The 27,099-nt window shown below is 44.6% G+C and overlaps 1 protein-coding gene across 2 annotated transcripts in view; it reads right to left on the bottom strand.

The window, feature by feature from the left end:
- COL20A1 (collagen type XX alpha 1 chain) overlaps window positions 1-27,099 on the bottom strand; it is a 222,022-nt gene that overhangs the window by 122,146 nt on the left and 72,777 nt on the right. For both annotated transcript variants that reach the window (XM_077252937.1, XM_077252938.1), the window contains exons 5-16: window positions 24,122-24,235; window positions 23,095-23,262; window positions 22,858-23,013; window positions 20,206-20,325; window positions 19,967-20,131; window positions 19,716-19,880; window positions 19,465-19,637; window positions 18,903-19,032; window positions 18,617-18,759; window positions 18,423-18,546; window positions 14,753-14,889; window positions 12,651-12,783 (exon numbers count right to left, since the gene is read on the bottom strand). In XM_077252937.1, coding sequence (XP_077109052.1) covers window positions 12,651-12,783; window positions 14,753-14,889; window positions 18,423-18,546; window positions 18,617-18,759; window positions 18,903-19,032; window positions 19,465-19,637; window positions 19,716-19,880; window positions 19,967-20,131; window positions 20,206-20,325; window positions 22,858-23,013; window positions 23,095-23,262; window positions 24,122-24,235 — 1,728 coding nt within the window. The remainder of the gene's footprint in view (window positions 1-12,650; window positions 12,784-14,752; window positions 14,890-18,422; window positions 18,547-18,616; window positions 18,760-18,902; window positions 19,033-19,464; window positions 19,638-19,715; window positions 19,881-19,966; window positions 20,132-20,205; window positions 20,326-22,857; window positions 23,014-23,094; window positions 23,263-24,121; window positions 24,236-27,099) is intronic.

Below are 27,099 nucleotides of genomic sequence, written 5' to 3'. Positions count from 1 at the left end.
CTGATTATTGGGTGTACACCCTCCTAGATCCTCGCTACCGGGAAAACTTACAAAGCCTCATAACACCGTTGAACCGGGAGCGTAAAATGCGGGAGTACCAAGACACACTGGTGAATTTCATCATCTTCTCTAGTCCAACTGTCAGCAGTGCTGCTAGTGCTCTACAAAGCAGCTCAGTGAGTCGAGGCAGTGGAGGAAGCTCTGCACAAAGAGGGAGCAGAAGCAGTGCCTCAGCACAAGGCAAGACCAGTATGGCCCAACTGTGGCACAGTTTTGTGTGCCCGCCACAAATGTCTACACCATCACAGACGGCTCCAGTTAGCAGGAGGCAACGTTTCCATCAGATGGTGACAGACTACATGTCTTGCCCTCTTACTGTACTCCCAGACGGCTCTTCCCCCTTCAACTTTTGGGTCTCTAAGCTGGATACATGGCCAGAGCTAAGCCAGTATGCATTGGAGGTGCTGGCTTGCCCTGCTGCTAGTGTATTATCGGAATGTGTCTTTAGTGCCGCAGGTGGTGTACTAACAGACCGTCGCATGCGACTATCCTCCGATAACGTTGACCGGAAAATGAACAAGGCCTGGATCACACAGGAATTTTCCACTCCTCTTCCAGATTAAATAATTGGTTTGCTACAGTATCCAGGTTGCGTTCATGTTTCTACCACCTGAACTGTAATCCCTGGGCTCCAACACCGCCAGTTGATGCTGAGAAGTGCCGTCTGCACAGTCAAAACACATGACCCAGTGTTATTGGGTTTCAGTAACGTCAGCTGATTCCCAGCTGTGTATCCGGCAATGTGTCCTGCGACCGCCACGCTGACACAACTACTGAAATTTAAGGGAACCTGTCCCCCCCCCAGGCGTTTGTTACTGAAAGAGCCGCCTTGTGCAGCAGTAATGCAGCACAGGCTCCGTGACCGATTCAAACAATGCTGAGGAGGCGGCGCACGGCGTCAAGGGGGTAGGAATGACGGCTGTGCTGCGTCCCATTACAAAGGAAAGTTACACCTCCAGGACGGTTTCACGGTATCAGGGGACACATTTTATAAGTGTTTAGTTCTGCGTTTGCAAGGAGCATAATTAAAAGAGCCACCTTTTCCTTTTGCAGCATTAGTGCTGCACAAGGTGGCTCTTTCAGCTACAAACGCCTGGGGGGGGTTAAAGGTTCCCTTTCAACTTGCTTCAATTTGGCTTCGGCCTACACTCTGCTCCTCCTGCATTCCCTGGGTTCCAACACCGCCAGTTGCTTCCCGGAAGTGCTGTTTGCACAGAGAAAAACACTTTCTCCTGTGTTAGTGGGGTTCAGTAACGTCAGCTGCTCCCCTGCTGTGTATCCGGCAATGTGTCCTGCGACCGCCACACTGACACTCCATCAGATATTAAACTGCCTCGAGTGCAGGCCTCGGCCTACACTCTGCTCCTCCTGCATTCCCTGGGCTTCAACACCGCCAGTTGCTGCCCGGAAGTGCTGTCTGCACAGTAAACAGTTGCTCCTCTGTTATTGGGGTTCAGTAACGCCAGGTGCTCCCCTGCTGTGTTGCGGGAATAACTCTAGCCTGCTCCTCCTGCGTTCCCTGGGGTCCAACACTGCCAGTTGCTTCCCGGAAGTGCTGTTTGCACAGAGAAAAACACTTGCTCCTGTGTTAGTGGGGTTCAGTAACGTCAGCTGCTCCCCTGCTGTGTATCCGGCAATGTGTCCTGCGACCGCCACGCTGACACTCCATCAGATATTAAACTGCCTCGAGTGCAGGCCTCGGCCTACACTCTGCTCCTCCTGCTGACCCTGGGCTCCAACACCGCTAGTTGCTGCTCGGAAGTGCTGTCTGCACAGAAAAAAACACAATTGCTCCTGTGTTAGTGGGGTTCAGTAACGCCAGCTGCGCCCCTGCTGTGTTGCGGCAATAACTCTAGCCTGCTCCTCCTGCATTCCCTGGGTTCCAACACTGCCAGTTGCTTCCCGGAAGTGCTGTTTGCACAGAGGAAAACACTTGCTCCTGTGTTAGTGGGGTTCAGTAACGTCAGCTGCTCCCCTGCTGTGTATCCGGCAATGTGTCCTGCGACCGCCACGCTGACACTCCAACAGATGTTAAACTGCCTCGATTGCAGGCTTCGGCCTACACTCTGCTCCTCCTGCTGTCCCTGGGCTCCAACACCGCTAGTTGCTGCTTGGAAGTGCTGTTTGCACAGTCAACACTTGCTGCCGTGTTATTGGGTTTCAGTAACGTCAGCTGATCCCCAGCTGTGTGTCACGGGAGTACTGGGTAGACTAAGGCTCGATACCCGGGCCCCTGCGATATCCCTCAGGCTAGGGAAACCCTGTCTGACCCTTTCCCAGAAGTTACACTAAAGGTGTGCATGTCTGGGCTGCCAGGCCTGACCCTGTCTCCTGTTTCAGCCCTAAGCTGAAACCACCACCCGCCACCCAGTGAAGAGACCACACACCAATCCCCACAGAAAGCACAGACAGGGAAAACTGAAAAACGCACCATGCCGCAGACACACAGGAAAACACTATAATGTGCACAGAGCAAAACAAATACAAATATAGGAAGGAGGAATAAGACAAAGGATAATACACCACCAGATACGATATTCCTACAACAAGACCACCACTCCAGACTGGAATCGCTAGGCACAAAGCACAAGCTATAATCGGCGACGCCCAAAGTCCAGCACGACTATTTAAAGGCCATGGGCGTGACCCAGCCTCCAACCAAATTACCAGCTACTGTAGATTAACCCCGAGCAAGCTGGATAAAGTCTAGCCGACGCCACTGAGCGTGTAGTGGACGTATGTGGAATTACCGCTGTCGGTCGGACGCCCTAGTGTGAACCGGCAATGTGCCCTGCGACCGCCACGCTGACACTCCAACAGATGTTAAACTGCCTCGAGTGCAGGCTTCGGCCTACACTCTGCTCCTCCTGCTGACCCTGGGCTCCAACACCGCTAGTTGCTGCTCGGAAGTGCTGTTTGCACAGTCAACAGTTGCTCCTCTGTTATTGGGTTTCAGTAACGTCAGCTGATCCCCAGCTGTGTATCTGGCAATGTGTCCTGCGACCGCCACGCTGACACTCCAACAGATGTTAAACTGCCTCGAGTGCAGGCTTCAGCCTACACTCTGCTCCTCCTGCTGTCCCTGGGCTCCAGCACTGCTAGTTGCTGCTCAGAAGTGTCTTTGGCAAAGGTAGTCCCTCCTGCCCAGTCCGGTTACAGCACGCCAGCTGTTTCCAGGTAGTGTCAAGGTCACTTTGCCTCCAATACGTTGTCCTGTCGGGTTGAGGTCGGGTTAGCCGACTCCATGGCGCCTGCAGTTTAGGTGCTTCCTATGTGGGCTGTGGGAACTGGCAATCAAGGCTGGTTCGGTAGTGCCAATAGGACAAGCTCCCCCTGTAGGACTGGATTTTCAGTAACCACGGCCGGATCGCGGCCTAGCTACTTTTGTTTTTCCTGTGGACCTTCTTCTGCCTATCTGAGTTCCAGCACCATTAGCTGGTTCTTAGGAAGACAATCTTGAATAGGTTCCCCTGGTTCCAGTACCGTCAGCTGGTTCCGGGCAGAGCCTTTGGCTTAGGTGCCTCCTTCTGGGTATCCGAGTTCCACCAACGTCAGGTGGTCCTTGGTAGTGCTTTATGGCACTGGTACCTCCTGCTTAGTAACCGGGTTCCAGTAACGTCAGCTGGTCCTTGGTTGTTCCATTGGCTCTTTTACCTTCTGCTACCCATCCGGGTTCCAGTACCGTCAGCTGGTTCTCGGCAGTGTCTTTTGCTCTTGTACCTTCTGCTCCCCATCCTGATTCCAGTACCGTCAGCTGGTTCCGGGCAGAGCCTTTGGCTTAGGTGCCTCCTTCTGGGTATCCGAGTTCCACCAACGTCAGGTGGTCCTTGGTAGTGCTTTCTGGCACTGGTACCTCCTGCTTAGTAACCAGGTTCCAGTAATGTCAGCTGGTCCTCGGTAGTTCCATTGGCTCTTGTACCTTCGGCTACCCATCCAGGTTCCAGTACCGTCAGCTGGTTCTCGGCAGTGTCTTTTGCTCTTGTACCTTGTGCTCCCCATCCTGGTTCCAGTACCGTCAGCTGGTTCCGGGCAGAGCCTTTGGCTTAGGTGCCTCCTTCTGGGTATCCGAGTTCCACCAACGTCAGGTGGTCCTTGGTAGTGCTTTCTGGCACGGGTACCTCCTGCTTAGTAACCGGGTTCCAGTAACGTCAGCTGGTCCTCGGTAGTTCCATTGGCTCTTGTACCTTCGGCTACCCATCCGGGTTCCAGTACCGTCAGCTGGTTCTCGGCAGTGTCTTTGGCTGTTATACCTTCTGCTCCGCATCCTGTTTCCAGTACCGTCAGCTGGTTCCGGGCAGAGCTTTGGCTTAGGTGCCTCCTACTGGGTATCCGAGTTCCACCAACGTCAGGTGGTCCTTGGTAGTGCTTTCTGGCACGGGTACCTCCTGCTTTGTAACCGGGTTCCAGTACCGTCAGCTGGTCCTCGGTAGTTCCATTGGCTCTTGGACCTTTGGGTAGCCATCCGGGTTCCAGTACCGTCAGCTGGTTCTCGGCATTTCCTCAGCCTTCTTGTACCTTCTGCTACATTTCCAAGTTCAGGACCCTAAAGACGACGACCCTGAAGACCACCCCTAAGACGACAACGACCCCAGAGATGACGACCCCTGAGACGACGACCCTGGAGATGACAACCCTGAAGACCACCCCGAAGACGACGACGACCCTGGAGATGACGACCCTGGAGATGACGACCCTGAAGAAAGAGAAGCAGAAGAACAAGAAGCTGCAGAACAAAGAGCAGAAGAACATTAAGCATAAGACTAAAAATCTGAGCAAAAGATTATCTAAATTATAAGCAGAAGAAGACTAAGCAGTGTATGGGGGTGAGTCCGTTCCTCCTCGTGGTGCCCCTGGATAAAGCCTTCTGCTGCAGGCCAAACTGAACGCGGACAAATCCTGTTGTAACTCTTTTGTGACAGGCAGAACGGAAGGTGTAATCTTCAAACTTTTATAGATAACAACTACAGGAATGCCTGTGACAAATAAGAATATGATGAAGAAGTAGAATATGAAGAAGAATAATAGTTGAATAAAAAGAATATGAAGAATGTAACAAAAAAGAATAATAGGTAGAAGATGAAGAAGAAGATGAATAAGGTGAAGAAGAAGTTGATGTAAGAGATGCTGCTGCTGAGGATGATGAAGAAGAAAGTGTCGGAGAAGTAAAAAAGAAGGTGAAGAGCATGGAATTAGTGAAACATCAATATCTGACAAAATATAAAAAATCTTAACATAGTCAATATCTTTGTAACTCCGAACGTCTTAAAAAAAAAATTAATTCCTGCTTTTCCATTTGATTGGGCTAAACCTCTATGCCTTTAATGTCTCCTCCACCTCCCCCAATACATCCTACATTATTCTTAGTTGTTTTCCTTCATGTAGAATGAACCTACAAGGAAAGAAAGGGTTTATTTTAATTCCTATATTTTCGTCCCATTGACTTGCATTGGTATCGGGTATCGGTATCGGTGATATCCCATATTTTTTAAATATCGGCCTATCCAATCCGATACCGATAATTTTGGATATCGGAAGGTATCGCTCAACACTACTCGGGACATTATTAAATGTAAAGTGGGCACTTATTGTTATAGGGAACTCGGGTTACTGTGACTGTCAAAGAGGCACACAGAGGGCATTATTACTTTCTAGGTTTCTAGGGCACAAAATGTGGGTGATGTTTTCTAGGGCACTTGTACCTGGCATTAATATATTCTAGAGTTTTGTTTTTTTACCATGTAGAGCAGACCTGGGCAAAATGCTGCCCGCGGGCCACATCCAGCCCTCTGGCTGTCTCAGTTCGGCCCACTAGCAGAATAGTGAATGCAGCTCTGGAGTATAATACAGGAGGTAACTCAGGATCAAATATGAATAATTTCAGCTCCCCACTATGACGGCCATTTCAGACGCTCCAGCACGGAAGTATTTCAGTCCAGATTAAGCAAAGCTGTATCCAAGCAAAAAAAGGAGTGTATCCAGCGAGTGTAGAAGGAACAGTGATAGACTTTTATGCAAAGAACTTCTCAATATTAAATACATGAAAAAGGCATCTGCCGAAACGCGTAGTTTTAGGGGGGTGAGAGGTTAAATATTTGTATATTATTATTATTATTATTTATTTATATAGCGCCATTAATTCCATGGTGCTGTACACGAGAAAAGGGGTTACAGATAACGTTTACAGTAAACAAATTTACAATGACAGACTGGTGCATAGAGGAGAGGACCCTGTCCTTGTGGACTTACATTCTACGGGACATACAAATACATATACATGTACATATACGTACATGTGCAGGAAACTAATGTGACTGGATGGAACCAACATCATTACTAAACCAGTCAGAGATCCGGTGTGTCCCACACAGTCACACTCATTGCAAGGTATACACACACAAGTGATATAAAAAAAAATGACTTTACTTAAAATTAGCAGCTGGAACATCCAAGGCCTGAACACCTCTGTGTTTGGATGTAAAACAAATGACCCAGATTTTATACAAAGACTGAAAAACAGACATTCAGATTCTCCTAGAAACATGGACCCGGGCCGAAAATGAATCCCTGGAGCCCATCGGATACAGGGAAATCTGGGTCCCTGCCCTGAAAAATAAGAACAGTAAACAGGGCCGCTGCTCAGAAGGAATATTGATCTGGCATAAAGAAGAGCCCCACCAGTACATCAAACCGGTGAAGAGAGGAGACAGCCACATATGGTTTAGACTCAGCAGCTCCATCCTCACCTCTCAGTCTGAATTATATGCCTGCGCCATCTATATACCACCACCAGACTTCAATCCAGAGAGCTTTGAGATCTTACAAGGAGAAGCTGCCCATTTTCAGGCCCTGGGTAAAGTTCTCATCATCGGAGACCTCAATGCAAGAACTGGGAGAGAAAAAGACTTTCTGACCACCGATGGAAACATCTACATACTTGGAGCAGAGACTGACAGCCATGACTTAGTACACATGGAGAGAAACAGCTACGACAGTACAGTCAACAAAAGTGGCAAAAAGATCCTGAAAGTAATGTAGAAGTTTAGGACTTCATATTCTTAATGGCTGCACCAAGGGAGACTCCCTAGGAAGATACATATTAAACTCCCATGTAGGAAGGAGTGTAGTAGACTACGCCATTACAAATATGGACATTGAAAATATTGGCAGCTTTATAGTCACCCCACAGATCACAGCCAACTTCTTCTGTACATGAAACCATCGGCACAAGGAGCCTCAGCAGAGCGGCCTCTTCAACCTGCCTCCATCCTATAAATGGTCCAAGACGTCAGCAATAAAATATCAAGAGGCTACCAGCAGACCCAGAATACAGGAGATGCTCCACCACTTCTACAACTACAAGTACAAGCCTAACCCAGAAGGAGTGAACCAAGCTACAAAAGACCTCAATGATATATTCTACACCATGGCCGAACTGTCCGACCTTAAAAAAGTCAACTATAAAAGGCCAAAAGAAAAACAGACTAATGGTTGGTTTGACAGAGAATGTAAAGCCATACGGAAGACCCTGAGAACAGCCTCAAACAAGTAACACAGAGACCCCAACCATCCGGGTCTGAGGGATGCCTATGACACCATACAAAGGCAATACAAAACCATCCTCAAGGGAAGAAGCAACGTTACATCTCCACCAAACTTAACCAACTCCAAGACACCCTCCAAGACAACTCCTTCTGGGAACTATGGAACCACATGGGCACAAAAAAACAAGAAAAACAACATCCATATAGAAAATGGCAATATCTAGCTTCAATACGTCAGAGACCTCTACAAAGACATCCCGAAGGAAGAACTAAACCAAGAACAGAAAAACATAACGGACAAACTAAAAGCTATGGAGGAAAATGTCAAACACTTCCAAAACCCACTGGATACACCAATCACACTACAAGAAGTTACAGAGAGAATATCTTCCATAAGGTATAGAAAAACCAGTGGCCCAGATGGAATCCCACCTGAAATGCTGAAATACAGCCCACTGGAAATACAGGCAGCAATGGTTAAACTGTTCAATATTGCGCTGAGTGCTGGCTACTTCCCTCGTACCTGGAATCAAGGCCTCATCTCACCCATTCACAAGAGTGGGGACAGGTACGACCCTGCCAACTACAAAGGAATATGTGTCAGCAGCAACCTGGGGAAACTGTTCAATAGCATCTTGAACAAAAGGATCCTTAACTACCTCACCGAGCATAACGTCCTCTGCAAAAGCCAAGCAGGGTTCATGCCAAACCACCGCACTACTGACCACATCTACACCCTGCACTGCCTCATTCAAAGCCACGTCCACAACACAAAGCACGGGAAGATGTACGCTTGTTTTGTGGATTTCAGAAAGGCTTTAGACTCAGTGTGGCACCCGGGTCTGTTACTAAAACTGCTGGAGAGTAAAATAGGAGGAAAGACCTATGATGTCATCAAAAGCTCCTACACCGAGAACTGCTGCAGCGTGAATGGTAGAAGAATGGCTGATTTCCAGCAGAGCCGCGAAGTCAGACAGGGCTCCACCCCAAGCCCAACGCTCTTCAATATCTACATCAATGAGCTGTCCACAGCTCTGGAATCTTCAACGGCACCAGGTCTCACACTCCATGACACCCAGGTGAAATTCTTGCTGTATGCAGATGACCTTACTACTGCTGTCACCAACTGAGAAAGGTCTCAAAGAAAAACTAAAAATCTTGGAGAAATTCAGCTCCACATGGGCACTACCGATCAATGCAAAGAAAACCAACATCATGGTGTTCCAGAAGAGAAAGCCAAGACCGAACCAGCACATTCCATTCATTAATAACAACTGCGCTCCTACAGAAACGGACAAATACAACTACCTGGGCCTGGAAATTCACCAGTCAGGGAGCTTCAAACAAGCCATAGAGACCCTAAAGGACAAGGCCTGCAAAACCTTCTATGCCATCCAAAGGAAACTCTACCATCTGAAGCCACCAGTAAGGGTCTGGCTAAAAATCTTCAATGCCATAATCACCCCAATCCTCCTGTATGGCAGTGAAGTCTGGGGCCCTCACACATACCCAGACTGGTCAAAGTGGGATTCCAGTCCAACAGAAATCTTCCACCTGGAATTCTGTAAACACCTTCTCCAGGTCCATCAGAGCACCACCAACAATGCCTGCCGGGCTGAGCTGGGCAGATTCCCACTGCACCTAGCAGTACTGAAGAGGGTGGTGTCTTTCCAGGCTCACCCACAGAGTAGCAACCCAAGCTCTCATTACTAGGGTTGAGCGAAACGGATCGTTCATTTTCATAAGTCGCCGACTTTTGGCAAAGTTGGCGTCTCATGAAACCCGACCCGATCCCTGTGTGGGGTCGGCCATGCGGTACGCGATCTTGGCGCCAAAGTCGCGTTTCGTGTGACGCCTTTAGCGCCATTTTTTCAGCCAATGAAGGAGTGTGGGCAGAGTGATGACATAGGGGTTAGGGGCGTGCACGGCTATCATCATTTTATCGCTTGTGCGCAGTAGGGATTTGCAATGTGTAACACGAGATTTTCTGTGCTGGGACGGAGGGAAATATGGGACGGAGGGGAGAGAGAGAGAGAGAGAGAGAGAGAGAGAGAGAGAAGAAAAAAAATAAAATAAAAAATAATCCCCATTGACGTGCATAGGGTTTCTTGTTCCGGCCGATCCTCGACTTTTTGCAGTAATCGGCCGATTTCGCCCGACTCGACTTTTCAAAAAGTCGGGTTTCGCAAAACATGACTCGACCCTAAAAAGGTCAAGGTCGCTCAACCCTACTCATTACCATGAAGCCATGCTACATATAGGTGGTCCCCACAAACCAGAACCCCCAGAACAGCTCACCCAAACCCAACCTGACCGAACCGTCAACCAAAACAACCTGGCAAAAGCCACAATCAGGAAGATGGTAGAGGAGAAGCAGGAGAGGTACGTCAGTGTCTGGAGGAACGAAATCAGCAGCTCACAAAAACAGACCGTGTACCAGAGTCTACAGAGAGACTACAGACTGGCTCCATATCTGGAGAAACTCTCGGACACCAGAGACCGCCAGATTCTGTGCTGGTATGGACTCAGTGCCCACAATCTGGCCACTGAGGTCGGCCGGCACAGACAGAGCTACAAACCCAGGGAAGACAGACTGTGCCTACACTGTGACCTGGAGGCCCTGGAGGATGACCCACTTCCTGCTACACTGCACCAAATACTCAGCAGTGAGGGTCACTCACTTCAGGAGACTCTCCGATCTCTTCCCGGATTTCAGCTCCATGAAGGAGGAAGAGAAAACATATATCCTGCTGGGGAAGAAGAGAGCGCAGTGGAGATAGCAGCGCAGTATGTGAGTGCGTGCCATAGGCTGCGAGAAAGACAATCATGATATGCCATGGACTTCCTTACCCCCAACCTGTACCCCGTCCATCGTTCCCACAGTCCCCACCCATTATCCCCACAGTCCCTACTCCCTATTCCCTACAGTACACGTGCTTTGGCAAAACTAATATTTATAAAAATGAAGACAAGATTACACGGCACCGCTACTAATAAAACCCAATGTCGTCACAGCTGTGTGCCGCTGCTGTGCCGTATATGCCTTAGAGACGGACACTCGGGTGCACTATATCCAGTTGTATGGATTCAGGACCCGTAGAAGCGCGGCAGCGCTAAACGGCTGTCATCCTTTCTGTCCACGTTCTCCCCGTTGTTACCTGCACATGTTCTAAATAAAGGATCGGTGTTTTCAGGACCGGTGAGTGCACTTTCGTTTTTTCTTTATTTGGACTAAAACTAATGTTTATTTGGTCCTGCCAATAAAGCTTCTTTGAATTTGAATTTGATTACATGTAACATTTTTGGATTCCTGCTCGCTGGATACACTCCTTTTTTTGTTTGGACACAGATGTAACTCAGGATCAGTACCGGATAAGTAATGTATGTACACAGTGACCCCACCAGCAGAATAGTGAGTGCAGCTCTGGAGTATAATACAGGATGTAACTCAGGCTCAGTACAGGATAAGTAATGTAATGTATGTACACAGTGACTCCACCAGCAGAATAGTGAGTGCAGCTCTGGAGTATAATACAGGATGTAACTCAGGATCAGTACAGGATAAGTAATGTAATGTATGTACACAGTGACTCCACCAGCAGAATAGTGAGTGCAGCTCTGGAGTATAATACAGGATATAACTCAGGATCAGTACAGGATAAGTAATGTAATGTATGTACACAGTGACTCCACCAGCAGAATAGTGAGTGCAGCTCTGGAGTATAATACAGGATATAACTCAGGATCAGTACAGGATAAGTAATGTAATGTATGTACACAGTGACTCCACCAGCAGAATAGTGAGTGCAGCTCTGGAGTATAATACAGGATGTAACTCCGGATCAGTACAGGATAAGTAATGTAATGTATGTACACAGTGACTCCACCAGCAGAATAGTGAGTGCAGCTCTGGAGTATAATACAGGATGTAACTCAGGATCAGTACAGGATAAGTAATGTAATGTATGTACACAGTGACTCCACCAGCAGAATAGTGAGTGCAGCACTGGAGTATAATACAGGATGTAACTCAGGATCAGTACAGGATAAGTAATGTAATGTATGTACACAGTGACTCCACCAGCAGAATAGTGAGTGCAGCTCTGGAGTATAATACAGGATATAACTCAGGATCAGTACAGGATAAGTAATGTAATGTATGTACACAGTGACTCCACCAGCAGAATAGTGAGTGCAGCTCTGGAGTATAATACAGGATGTAACTCCGGATCAGTACAGGATAAGTAATGTAATGTATGTACACAGTGACTCCACCAGCAGAATAGTGAGTGCAGCTCTGGAGTATAATACAGGATGTAACTCAGGATCAGTACAGGATAAGTAATGTAATGTATGTACACAGTGACTCCACCAGCAGAATAGTGAGTGCAGCACTGGAGTATAATACAGGATGTAACTCAGGATCAGTACAGGATAAGTAATGTAATGTATGTACACAGTGACTCCACCAGCAGAATAGTGAGTGCAGCTCTGGAGTATAATACAGGATATAACTCAGGATCAGTACAGGATAAGTAATGTAATGTATGTACACAGTGACTCCACCAACAGAATAGTGAGTGCAGCTCTGGGATACAATAAAAGACGTAACTCAGGAAATTTTTGGGAGCAGCAGGAGTGCGCTGCATACTTTACGGAAGTAATGGAAACACACAAGAGCTGCGCTGCTATTTCTAGTTATCAGCCTTTACAGGTTGGGGGAGGGTGCCGATAATTAGTATAATAATCTCCGTGCTGAAAATATGGTGCTCACATTGTAGCAAAGCTGCTGACAAAGGCTTTCTGCTATACGCCTCTCCTTACTGGTCAGTTCGCTTTTGTCCCTAAGCGCCCCATGGATCCAGAGCTCAGTAATTAAAACTAATTGACCGAGGAGCCTGAAGTCTAAACACAAGAGCATGTGGAAGCAAAGACTGTGAAAGGCACACACCTTTCTCCAGCTCTGAGGACAGACAAGGGCACCTCTCCTCCGGGACCATGGCAGTGCCAGGGACAGAATGGGCATGAGGGGAATCGCCTGTCACTCACAAGTTGTGAAGTTCCCGCTCAGTACAGACAATGCTTTTGGATCGCCATGTGGGAAGGTTACGGTGACAGTGTAGGGCGTCTGCGAGGTCAGCGACTTCAAGGTCACGGAGGAGCCACCATCAGAGACTTCGATCTGCAGAGAGGCGATGAAGAAACAAGGTCAACTGACTACTGTCTAGACTGGATACAATTGTAAGAAAAATCACTGAAAAAGGCAGAGATGCTAACCTGCTCAGGTCTCAGAACAAACGCACTATCAGGGTGCAGCGGACCCAACTAATTATGGCAGCAACACAGGTGCAAAGTACTAGTGCACAAATCTGTATGTGGCATTATTCATACACGGGTGATGAAGAGCATCTGGCTTTTGTTTTTGTGCACTTTATCTATTTTTCATTTTTTGATAATGCATTTGTTCTGAGGCCTGGGCAGGTAGGCATCTCTGCCTTTTTTAGTTTTTTTTGTATAATTTTGGAAGATTTTTAGTCCTTTTTGTGTCAGTGAGCTTTTTACAATTGTAACAAACCCTCAGCTGTGAAATAAATGAGGACTGGATGGGTTTTGAGTATTTTTAGCGTGTTTCACCACCTAATAAGCCTGTTTCCTCATGTGGACTTATGCACGTTCAACCTGCAGGGTCTTTCTTGGAATTGCTATCTTGACAAACCCGATAATACCAAACCTAAGCATAACCCTATGCTAAGACATACTGCCAACCTTATGTGCTGCCTATAGATATCAGACATTGGTTGCCAACCTTACATGCTGCCCATAGATATCACACCTTGGTTTTATAGTAGTACCCACCCACTGTGGGATAGGATTGGCAGAGCTTCTGTTCAGCTACTGGTCAGGTCGGTCAAATTTTCCAAAAATAAGCAGTGCCATAGTTACTCATCTCCATAAATTTACCGTGAATGGGGGGTATCTGGCTTGAAAAACACATTTTTAAATACCCTTCTGCAGATTTAAAGGGATTACCTAGCTCCTTTAACTTATGCATTGGAAAGTGAGAGGCGCTGCTGGCTGAGGTGGCATCTGTTGGCCATTTGCCAGCCATTGTGCCCACCTGACATGTGTCCTAATTAGTAGCAAAAGTTGCACAAATCCTACCAGCTTTGCGTGATGCCTGGCCAATGGCCGACGGACGCCACACAGGCAGTCACCGTCACCTGTCGATGATAAACCGAGAAACACTGGTTAACCCCTTTATTAAAGGGAGGTGCCACAAAAAGAATGCCTCCTGCTCTAGGACCTAACCTTTCATACATTATTCAAACAGCCCATTGATTTTAATGAGAGTGATGTAATACTTCATTTCTCCTGTGGGGGTGCTGCAGGGAAATTGAACACCTTGTTTTGTAGTCCCCCAAATCTGTAATAGTCTCCTGTCTACTATGTGCTATTACTAATACTGTTTTGTTTTACTCTGAGATAGAGGGATCTTTGGGCACCGTTGTGCACCGGAGCCAGAATGCAACTGCTACCCCTGCATTCCCTATAGCTACACCCTATGGAGCAAAGGTGGCATTATTGGTTTTGGAGGAGACATCATTAATTTTAAGAGCTTTCTAAAGGAGGCACTATTTCCTCCATGGGGCACTAATTATTTGTTTTAAAAGGCATTAAGATGGCATTACATTAAGGGAGCCCTCAGGATTCATTATTTATTTTAAGGGGACATTCTGGTGGCATTACTGCTGGTTCAGGAGGTACAATACTTGGCTTGTCCCAGGTGCTGGCGGCCTACGTTGTGTCCCACTGGTATAATGGTTCCTCCAGTATTACATACAGACACATGATGAAAACTAATGGTTACGTTCTGTACCACATTTAGAAGCCGAGATCCCGGGTAGAGCCTCATGTCATCGGGATGAATCACAATATGAACAGTGTCACCTTTGGGGGATGGATAATGTAGAGGCATCATGCCTGTCATGCAAAGGATTATCTGTGACTAGATCCCGGGGCCTCCTGATATCATCATCTCTGCTCAGAGGGGATGTGTGTCACTCTCATCATCTCCACAGAGCAGCCCTGGAATATGAGAGAAATGCTCATCGACAGCCGTGAGGACCACAAGGCGAAAACTTCACACTCACCTCCCCATTATTGCCGTCATCTATGTGAGGTGTGTATGAAACGCGCTGGACAGGTCCGTCGTCAGGCATCTTTTCCCAGTTGATTTTGACAGCACTGTGTGTTATATTGGTGATGTCTAAATTTCGGGGTATCGGTTCTATAAGATATTTAAAAATAGATTGGGTCACGATTACAAAAATCTGTTTGCTTTCCTCTAAAAAATAATATTTTTGTTTGGTATTGTATTCTAGTTACAATCACTATAATGAAGGGGAGCCACAATACCTGAAACAACCTAAAGACAGTGGTGGCACAATTCCTGAAAGAAAACAGACATACAGTACAGACCAAAAGTTTGGACACACCATCTCATTTAAAGATTTTTCTATATTTTCATGACTATGAAAATTGTAAATTCACACTGAAGGCATCAAACTATGAATTAACACATGTGGAATTATATACTTAACAAAAAAGTGTGAAACAACTGAAATTATGTCTTATACTCTAGGTTCTTCTAAGTAGCCACCTTTTGCTTTGATGACTGCTTTGCACACTCTTGACATTCTCTTGATGAGCTTCAAGAGGTAATCACTGGGAATGGTTTTCACTTAACAGGTGTGCCCTGTCAGGTTTAATAAGTGGGATTTCTTGCCTTATAAATGGGGTTGGGACCATCAGTTGTGTTGTGCAGAAGTCTGGTGGATACACAGCTGATAGTCCTACTGAATAGACTGTTAGAATTTGTATTATGGCAAGAAAAAAGCAGCTAAGTAAAGAAAAACGAGCGGCCATCATTACTTTAAGAAATGAAGGTCAGTCAGTCCAAAAAATTGGGAAAACTTTGAAAGGGTCCCCAAGTGCAGTGGCAAAAACCATCAAGCGCTGCAAAGAAACTGGCTCACATGAGGAGCGCCCCAGGAAAGGAAGACCAAGAGTCACCTCTGCTTCTGAGGATAAGTTTATCCGAGTCACCAGCCTCAGAAATCGCAGGTTAACAGCAGCTCAGATTAGAGACGAGGTCAATGCCACACAAAGTTCTAGCAGCAGACACATCTCTACAACAACTGTTAAGTGGAGATTTTGTGCAGCAGGCCTTCATGGTAAAATAGCTGCTAGGAAACCACTGCTAAGGACAGGCAGCAAGCAGAAGAAACTTTTTTGGGCTAAACAACACAAGGAATGGACATTAGACCAGTGGAAATCTGTACTTTGGTCTGATGAGTCCAAATTTCATATCTTTGGTTCCAACCACCATGTCTTTGTGTGACGCAGAAAAAGAGAAAGGATGGACATTCCTGGTTCCCACCGTGAAGCATGGAGGAGGAGGTGTGATGGTGTGGGGGTGCTTTGCTGGTGACACTATTGGGGATTTATTCAACATTGAAGACATACTGAACCAGCATGGCTACCACAGCATCTTGCAGCGACATGCTATTCCATCCGGTTTGCGTTTAGTTGGATCATCATTTATTTTTCAACAGGACAATGACCCCAAACACACCTCCAGGCTGTGTAAGGGCTATTTGACCAAGAAGGAGAATGATGGGGTGCTATGCCAGTCCTGAACCCAATCGAGATGGTTTCGGGTGAGCTTGACCGCAGAGTGAAGGCAAAAGGGCCAACAAGTGCTAAGCATCTCTGGGAACTCCTTCAGGATTGTTGGAAGACCATTTCCAGTGACTACCTCTTGAAGCTCATCAAGAGAATGCTAGAGTGTGCAAAGCAGTCATTAAAGCAAAAGGTGGCTACTTTGAGGTACCTAGAATATAAGACATATTTTCAGTTGTTTCACACTTTTTTGATAAGTATATAATTCCACATGTGTTAATTCATAGTTTTAATGCCTTCAGTGTAAATTTACAATTTTCATAGTCATGAAAATAAAGAAAAATCTTTAAATGAGAAGGTGTGTCCAAACTTTTGGTCTGTACTGTAGGTTCTCTTTAAAGGATAAGAAAACTATCAGGCCCCCTAATCTTTGGAAATCGCTACAGTTGCTTCCCACCAGACTAGTCCTGATTTGGATATTATATTCATATCCCCTGGGTATAATTGACATCCTCTGTATAACCTACTTCATTGCAGGACTGCCAGAAATCTCGCACGTATTGGTGGTCTCACCATGAATGGGTTGTATAAAGGATGCCAATCATGTCCCACTTCATGGTAGGACCATCGACAGGTCAAACACATGCAAGATTTTTTGAGGTCCTGTCATGAAGTAGGCTGTATGGAAGAAGTCAATCATGCCAGAGCCAGGACTAATCTGTGGGAGCGACACCTTGCTGGACTCGTCCTTACGTATGAAAGGCTGTAGAATAACAGCGCTTTTATAAAATACAGAAACATCAACAAAAGCTTCATTATAATGCCGCTATCTGCATATACAGGTGCTTCTTACAAAATTAGAATATCATCTAAAAGTTAATTTATTTCAGTTCTTCAATACAAAAAGTCAAACTCATACTATATAGAGTCATTACAAACAGAGTGATCTATTTCAAGTGTTTATTTCTGTTAATGTTGATGATTCTGGCTTACAGCCAATGAAAACCCAAAAGTCAGTATCTCCTGTCCTGGGCACCACATTTTATAAAAGACCTTGAAAAACTAGACATAACTTGCCATAAAGTTATATTTTGATCATATCTGACCACAGCACCTTTTCCTCCATTTATTTGGGGAGTCTCCCACATGTCTTTTGGCAAACTCAAAACGAGCCTTACAATTTTTGTGTGTAAGTAAAGGCTTTTTTCTGCCCACTCTTCCATAAAGGCCACCTCCATGGGGCCTACAGCTTATTGTGGTCCTATGCACCGATACTTCAGTCTCTGCTGGGGAATTCTGCAGCTCCTTCAGGGTTACCTCTGGTCTCTGTGCTGCCTCTCTGAATAATGTCCTAGTTGCTCGGGCTGAGAGTTTTGGTGGGTGTCCCTCTCTTTGCAGATTTATTGGGATGCCGTGTTCTTTCCATTTGATGATACTGGGAAATTTTTTATAACCCGATCCTGACTTGTACTTCTCAGCCACTTTGTCCCTGACTTGTTTGGAGATCTCCTTGGTCTTCATGGTGTTGTTTGGTTAGTGGTGCCTTTTGCTTAATGGTGTTACAGACTCTGTGGCCTTTCAGAAAAGGTGTGTGTATACTGATGGACCAGATTACACACAGGTGGACTTCCTGTTACTAACCATGTGACTTATGAAAGTAATTTCTTGCACCAAAAATGTTTAAGGACTTCATAAGCAAAATGGGTGAATACATTTGCATATACCAATTTTTGTTTTTTATCTCATAAATTTATTTTATTTCTATATTTTTCTCACGTCACGTCACCAACTTAGACTATTTAGTGCTGATGCATCACACATAAATTGGATTACAAAAATTTTTAAACACAGATTGTAAATGTAACAAAACATTTAAAAAGCCAAGGGGGTGAATACTTTCACAAGCCACTTATTACATTATTTTGGCAGTTTTATATATATATATATATATATATATATATATATATATATATATATATAGTATTGTATGGCACTGGTATTTTTTATAGTTTATGGTACCATTGTTTGGGAAGTATTAAGACACTTTTAATCCTTATGAAAATTGATTGCTTGCATCACTGAACGTAATTACATCAATGCATCATTACCAAGGTCATCAGATTTACTACCACAACGTACCTGTCCTCTGCTGAATAGTGACAGGGTCACTGGACTCATCCCCGGACACCGCCACCACAGTCACACTATACAGGGTTCTCGGCCATAACCCAGACAGAGAGAACTTTGTGTCTTCCACCTTATTCTACAATGCAAACAGTTATTAAATATTGGTTCTGTTGAACAATAAGGAGACAAGGGAGAAGCAGCGTTACCTCTGTCAACTCCAGGCCCTGATCAGTCTCTGTAGAGCAGGTCACTAGGTAGTGCATGGCGCCCTCCGATGGCTTCCAGTGTAACCGCATGGATGAGTCAGTCACTTGATCCACAGTGAGAGCGCGGGGAGAGTTCAGTGGTGCTGGAAAGGACAGATAAATTATAGACATATAATTGGCCTTCCTTTGCATATTGCACTGACTTGTTTTAGATCCCTCCCATTTAGTGAAAAGAAGATATGAGAAGCATAAAATCAGCAACTTGTTTTTTTCACTGGGAACCCACAGGTTGATGTGATTCCACGAAGTCCAGCTCCGACACCACTGACATATATGGGGAACACAGACACCAGGTAGTCCGTACGGGACGTCAAGTTCACCAGAACGGCAGAGGAAGAGTCTCCATCTAATACTACCTGGAAATCAATGATAGGATGATAGGATAAGGTTGGTAGGGTAAGACCTACAACAGAGCATAATGTATGGGGTATACCACCAAGAGAAGGTGCTCTAGGTAAAGAGAAGATATGGACCTGTTCATAGGGAACAATTGTAATTATTCTCTATGAACACAGGTCCATATCTTCTCTTTCCTAACAGGTTAACAGGTATTAGGTCCTACTATATGGTGGTATTATACTGCAAAGTACTGGTATTTGGTACCATTATTTAACAAGTATTAGGGTGGTTTTGATCCTGATCTGTCCACAGGTTGTGTGCGGTTTTGCAGCTCAGCCTTATATACTTTAATGGAGCAAAGATGCAATATCTGACACAATCCATTGACAGGTGTGGCGCTGTTTCTGGAAAAATAAGAAAAGGATAACCCTGTTAATAAGGGGACCCACCTCTTGAGGGGTCCCTCCTCGGGATGGATAGTAAACGATACGAAATTTCCTGACAGGCTGCTGAGGAGGAGTCCAGGAGACCCGCATGCTCTTAGCGGTTACATCTGAGACCACTAGATGTGTAGGGCTGGGATGAGGGTCAACCGAACGTGGTCCAGCAATATGCCAGGATCCTGTCACAGAAGGACAAGTATCACTAAGAAGTCAAGCAAAGTAATTACTAAGGTCCAGTCCCCTCCCAGACATCTTACCGAGATCTGCTTCCCTCCTCTTCATCTTCAGTCTCATGCAGAGAGCTCGAGACACATCTCCCACCAAGGAGCTAAGCATTGGGAAGTCAGGGACCATGTGTAGAGTCAGCTCTGTTGGCTCAGAAGCTATTTCTCTCAGTTCAGACTCATCTGCGTTCTTAACCCCTACAAATCCAAAATGTCCAGATGCCTTTTTTAATGATTACATGACACCGACAATTGACGATCTGGCACCTCTAATGTATCCTTACCAATAGCAAATATGTAGATTCCTGATTGTTTGAGACTTTTAGAAACTGTAATTGCATCATCTTGTGACTTTCCATCTGTTACCAGGAATAACACCTTCCCTGCCGAGGGCCGGGCACCAGAGGCCTCTCTGAGATTTTCCTCCAACACGTGGATGAGAGCCATACCTATTCATACACCAAACATACGTGTTATAACAGTCCGATACCCTGGCGCAATCTAAAAATCATCCATTACGTACCAGTAAAAGTGTTCCCTCCTTTGTATTTCACTCTCTTTATGGCGTCTAAGACTTCGGTTTTAGAGGTAAATGTATTCAGGTCCCACTCAGTCTGTGGTTCTCTGCTGTACTGAGAAAGGCCTAAAGATGAAAGTCACAATTACGTGTAAATCATTGGTGCATATATTAAGTACTGTCCAGATATCAAAATCTGTGTCCAATTCATTCCTTCATTCAGTTTCAGACACCCTGATATGTAGTTTACAGTCTGATCCAAGTTTCAGATGTTTCTCTTGTTCGATTGTCTCTCAAAGTAATATAGGGTGGATGAGAAGTCTGTATGTATCCTGGGTGCTGCTATGTCCATTAGATCATATATCAGCACATCATCTATCCTGCACTTATTTCAACTTCATGTGCTTTCCTTCCTCCTCTTCTACAGACAAGTTTTGCTTCTGAGACTGTAGATACATTCTCCCCTCTCCACACTATGTATAGCTGTGTATAACCTCTTGCCTGCAGCTATATTTGCTATAGAGAGAACATAGGGGAGAGCAGAGTGCTGACAGAATCAGGAACAGTAGCACTGATGAATTTGTATTAGTTTTGCAAAGCATTGAGGGATGTCAATCTCAAATACACAGACGGACAAAATGAAAAACTTGAACAAAGTCGCAGCCCATTCTTGCTATTTATAAAAAAAAATGTCTACAATTGAGGAAGTTTTTCCTTATCAAATATAAAGATAAATCTTTTTCATATAGAAACAAACAAGGGGTTGTCCCACGGACAAAGTACATTTTAATTAATAGACCTTAAAAGTCAGATCACATAACCGGATTGGGTATTTCCTTGCGGGCAGGGGCATACATAGAAATCATGGAGCCTCATAGCAGAAGTTATAATTGCCCCCCCCCCCCAAAAAAAAAAGAAGTTAATATTCGGTGGGGTCACAGAAGAGCATATCTCACAACTTTACAGTCCTTACAAAGTAATTTTCCTACTATTGAAGCCCCTAGATTGCCCTGTCATTGCCCCAAACACAATATGATTCCTCTACTTTGTATTTCTCCACAGTACCCTCCACATGCATGGTATGATGACCGTACTGTACTCCCCATCAACTCCCCCACAATGTAGGGTGATCCCAACACAGTTTTATTCCCCAGCCCTCCACACAGTATAATGGACCCATATAGTATATAGTCCTCAATAAAGAATAATGGGCCCCACATAGTCCTCTATACAGTATAATGTTCCCCACATAATCCTCCATACAAAATAATGCCTCAACATACTCCTCCATACAGTATAATGTGTCCCACATAATTCTCCATACAAAATAATGCCACCACATAGTCCTCCACAATGTAAAATGGGCCCCACATAGACCTCCATAAAGAATAATGGACCCTACATAGTCCTCCATATAGTATAATGTGCCTGACATAATCCTCCATACATAATAATGGGCCTCACATAGTCAACAATACAGAATAATGGCCCCGCATAGTCACCATACATAATAATGGGCTTCATATAATCATCCATACAGAATAATGGCCCTGCATAGTCCTCCTTCCAGTATTATGGGTCCTACATAGTCCTCCATACAGAATAATGAGTCCCACATAGTCCTCCATACTGTATAATCAGCCCCAGATAGTTTTCCATACTGTATAATAAGCCCCACATAAGTTTCCATACAGAATGAGGGGCCCCAAAGAGTTATTCATACTGAATTATGGTCCCACATAGTTATTAGTATAGTTTACTGGGCCCCACATAGTCCTCTATACAGTATAATGGCCCCACATAGTCCTTCATACAGAATAATGGGCCCCTCACAGCACTTCATATAGAATAATAGGCTCTGCATAGTCCTCCATACAGAATAATGGCCCCACATAGTCCTCCTTACAGTATTATTGGCCCCACATAGTTCTTAATACAGATAGGCACCACAGAGTCCTTCATTCTGTATAATGGGCCCCTCAAAGTCTTCCATACAGAATAACGGCCCAACATAGTCCTATATACTCAATAATGGGCCCCACATAGTCCTATACACTGAATAATGGGTCCAACGTAGACCTCCATACTCTATAATGGGTCCCACATAGTCCTCCATACGGTATAATCTGCCCCACATAGTTCTCCATACAGAATAATTGGCCCCACAGAGCCCTCCATGCAGTATTTTGGGCCCTACATAGTCCCCTATACAGAATAATGTGCCCCTCATAGTCCTCCATATAGAATAATGTGCCACACATAGTACTCCATACAGAATAATGGCCCTACATAGTCCTCCATACAGTATCATGGGCCCTACATAGTCCTCTATATAGAATAATGGCCCCACATAGTGCTTCAAACAGAATAAAGGGCTTTACATAGCCCTCATATAGTATTATGGGTCCCACAAAATCCTCCATAAAAAAAACAATGGTCCCACATCATCTTTGCCAACAATTTTTTTCCCCCAAAATCTTTCCTTTTAAGTTTTGTACCACTCTCTTACATACCCTGGATCTTCAACTTCTTCTCTACTCCCTACCTATATATCAATACCTATTTTTCACCAGTTATTGTCCCCAAGTACTTGGTCACCATTCTCCCATTTTTAAGTGATTCTTTTAACCCCATAGAGTCACATAAAAGTCACAGTACCAATTCGAATCTTGTCTCTTGAAATGTGGAGAGGGCTGAGTATTCCCCACAGGAAGTTTTTCACAAGTCTGAAGTTTGTACGTCCTACACTCCAAGAACTGTCCACCAGTAAAACGATGTCCCACTCGAGGGTTGTGTCACAGTTGTGCATTGATGCTGAAGAGAGAGAAGAGGACAATTCATTCAGGAAAAGTAATGACCTCTGATTGACTGTCAGGCTATGAAGGCCTTTATCACCTCTTCGTGGAGCACCTAGTGTTGCAGAAACTTCTCTTTCCATCTTGGAGGAAATCTTCTGAGTAGGTTTGGGAACCATGGTCGTACTCAGAGGGTTAGATCTCTTTATGTCGGTACCCTGTGTTTTGGTACTTTGGGTGACCAGAAGGTCACTGATGGTTGCTCTCTCTACAAAGAGAAATAAAGTTGGACTCGTAGACAACATATAGATGTGGGGCTAAAGCCACCCAATGTCAGTTGGCTAGGGAAATGAAAGAAAAGAATGGGAAGAGATAAGATAAAGGAATGTGTAAAAGTGAAGAAGCAGAAACAAGTCAATGGGTTTAGTAAGAAAGAAAGAAAGAAAGAAAGAAAGAAAGAAAGAAAGAAAGAAAGAAAGAAAGAAAGAAAGAAAGAAAGAAAGAAAAGGACAAAAAAAGAAATGGAGGACAGAGAAACAAAGACAAAAAAAGCCAAGATAAGAAATATGAGATAATGGGAGAGAGGAAATGAAAGTAGAGGAAAATAGAGAATTGGAGAGGAATAAGACGAGATGAGCAAAGGAAAAGAAAATAAATGAGTGGAGAAAATATAGTAAACAGAAGAAAAGAAGGAAAAATAGAGGACAAGAAAAGAGGAAAGAAAAATACAGTAGAGACACAAGAAGAGAGGAGGACAGAGAAAAGTGAAGAGATAAGAAAGATAAAGAACAAAGAGAAGAAATAAGAATAGAGTAAAAGGAGAGAAGATAGGCAAGTGAGAAAAAAAGGCAGAAGGAGAGCAGAGAAAATGAAGGATAGAGAATAAAAGAGAGAAAAGGAGAGGAAAGGAAAAGACAGGAGAGAGACTAGGAGAGAAGAGGTCAGAGAAAAAAAATAAATAAATAAAGAGGAAAAAAAGAGGGGAAGAGTACGAAAAAGAAGGAAAGGAGATTGTAGAACAAACTGTGGAGGGGAGATATAACAGGAGAGGAAATGAAAAAAGAGGATCATATAGAAGAGAGGTAAATGAAGAAGCCTGTTTTTTGACACCCCTCCACTTCCCAGACCTGTCGCAGATGTGCTGCTCTCTACGGGTGGAGGGATGTTCATCTCAGGAGTCTTCAGAGTTGTTACTTCAGGTTTTTTTTTCTCATTCTTGACTTGAGCTTTCAAATCGTCTACTACATCAGATAATGGACAGAGCACCAGGATCAGTTCTGACATTTCTCATAAATCTAAACTATTTAAACTTTGAACCCTGAGCTAGCCTTGTTCCTGAACATTCCTCAGAGTCTGTAACACGAAACATCTTTGTACCGAGTTAGCCGATACAAAAATATTAAAAATTAATAGTCCTCATTGGGTGACACCTTTTACTGGCTATCTGAAAGGATGGTAACAAGTAGTAAGATTTCATTATAATGCAGAAATAGCTTGGTATTTGTTACCATCTTTTCAGTCAGCCATTAAAAAGTAAAAATTACTGAGGACTCTCAACTTTTAATATTTTTCTCAAAAACACCTAACAACTTTCTGCAAATCATCTTAATCACTGAAGATTTATTTCTTGGACAGAATTTGAAAATCTGGCATCTTACTTTACAAAACAGTGCCACACCTGTCAACAGGTTATATTTGCTATTGCAGCTCAATTCCTTTCACTTTAACTCCTTCAAGACCTTGCCTTTTTCCGTTTTGACATTCTCGTTTTTCGCTCCCCTCCTTCCCAGAGCAATAACTTTTTTATTTTTCCGTCAATATGGCCATGTGAGGGCTTGGTTTTTGTGGGACAAGTTGAACTTTTAAACGACATCATTGGTTTTAGCATGTCGTGTACTAGAAAACGGGAAAAAAATTCCAAGTGTGGTGAAATTGCAAAAAAAGTGCAATCCTACACTTGTTTTTTGCTTGTTTTTTTTGCTAGGTTTGCTAAATGCTAAAACTGAGCTGCCATTTTCATTTTCCAGGTCATTACGAATTCATAGACACCAAACATGTCTAGGTTTCGTTTTATCTAAGTGGTAAAAAAAAAATTCCAAACTTTGGTAAAAAGAAAAAAAAATTGTGCCAATTTCCAATATCTGTAGCGTCTCCATTTTTCGAAATCTCGGGTCGAGTGAGGGCTTAATTTTTGCATGCCGAGCTGAGTTTTTAATGATACCATTTTGGTGCAGATACGTTCTTTTGATTGCCCGTTATTGCATTTTAACCCCTTCCCGACATGTGACGCCACGTAGGCGTCATGAAAGTCGGTGCCAATCCGACCTGTGACGCCTATGTGGCGTCATGGCAGGATCGTGTTCCTGCAGATCGGGTGAAAGGGTTAACTAAAATTTCACCCGACCTACAGGGACAGGGGGAGTGGTACTTCAGTCCAGGGGGGTGGCTTTGCCCCCACGTGGCTACGATCGCTCTGATTGGCTGTTGAAAGTGAAACAGCCAATCAGAGCAATTTATAATATTTCACCTATAAAACTTGGTGAAATATTACAATCCAGCCATGGCCGATGCTGCAATATCATCGGCCACGGCTGGAGACCCCGATCTGCCACTGACTGACAGCGGCAATCTGCCGCTGCTGTCAATGTTTCCTCCCCTCCGTTCTGTCCTCCGCTGCCCTCCTCTCCCCTCCGCCTGCCCCTGGCCTCCCCTCCGCCCCCCCCGCTGTCCAATCCGACCCCCCCATACTTACTGAGTCCCGGTGTCCCTCCCAGTGTCCGTTCGTCTTGAGCGATGGGCGCCGCCATCTTCCAAAATGGCGGGCAGATTCATTCCAGGCACATTTTGATCTTTGTGATAGAACCTATCACAGTGATCAAAATAATAGTAAATAAAGCCCCCCCTTATCACCCCCATAGGTAGGGAAAATAATGAAATAAATAAAATATATTTATTTTTATTTTTCCATTAGGGTTAGGGTTGCAGTTAGGGTTAGGGTTGCAATTAGGGTTAGAATTAGAGTTAGGGTTAGAATTAAGGTTAGAATTAGGCTATGTGCACACGGTGCGGATTGGCCGCTGCAGATTTACCGCTGCGGATTCGTGGCAGTTTTCCATCACGTTTACAGTACCATGTAAACCTATGGAAAACCAAATCCACTGTGCCCATGGTGCGGAAAATACTGTGCAGAAACGCTGTGTTGTATTTTTCGCAGCATGTCAATTCTTTGTGCGGATTCTGCAGCGTTTTACACCTGTTTCTCAATAGGAATCCGCAGGTGAAATCCGCACAAAAAACACTGGAAATCCATGGTAAATCCGCAAGTAAAACGTAGTGCGTTTTATCTGTAGATTTAAAAAAAAATCTGCACACGAATCCGCAATGTGGGCACATAGCCTTAGGGTTAGGGTTGGAACTAGAGTTAGGGTTGGAATTAGGGTTAGGGTTGGAATTAGGGTTAAGATTAAGGTTAGGGTGTGTTGAGGTTAGGTTAGGCTTGTGGTTAGGGTTATGGTTAGGGTTGGGACTAGGGTTGGGAGTGTGTTGGGGTTAGGGTTGTAGTTAGGGGTGTGTTGGGGTTAGGGTTGTGATTACAGTTATGGTTAGAGTTGGGATTAGGGTTAGGGTTGTGTTGGGGTTAGTGTTGGAGTTAGAATTGAGGGGTTTCCACTGTTTAGGCAGATCAGGGGGTCTCTAATCGCGACATGGCGCCACCATTGGTTCCAGCCAATCTTGCATTCAAAAAGTCAAATGGTGCTCCCTCCCTTCCGAGCCCCGACGTGCGCCCAAATAGTGGTTTACCCAAACATATGGGGCATAAGCGTATTCAGGAAAAATTGTACAACTTTGGGGGTCTAATTTCTCCTGTTACCTTTGGAAAAATAAAAAAATGGGGGCTGAAAAATTATTTTTGTGCAAAAAAAAAAGATTTTTTATTTTCACGGCTCTGCGTTATAAAATTCTGTGAAGCACTTGGGGGTTCAAAGTGTTCACCACACATCTAGATAAGTTCCTTGGGGGGTCTAGTTTCCAAAATGGGGCCACTTGTGGTGAGTTTCTACTGTTTAGGTACATCAGGGGCTCTGCAAACGCAACGTGACACTCA

Source organism: Ranitomeya variabilis, chromosome 4, assembly GCF_051348905.1.
Source record: "Ranitomeya variabilis isolate aRanVar5 chromosome 4, aRanVar5.hap1, whole genome shotgun sequence".
NCBI lineage: Eukaryota > Metazoa > Chordata > Amphibia > Anura > Dendrobatidae > Ranitomeya > Ranitomeya variabilis.
This window is presented reverse-complemented; position numbering and strand designations above follow the sequence as displayed.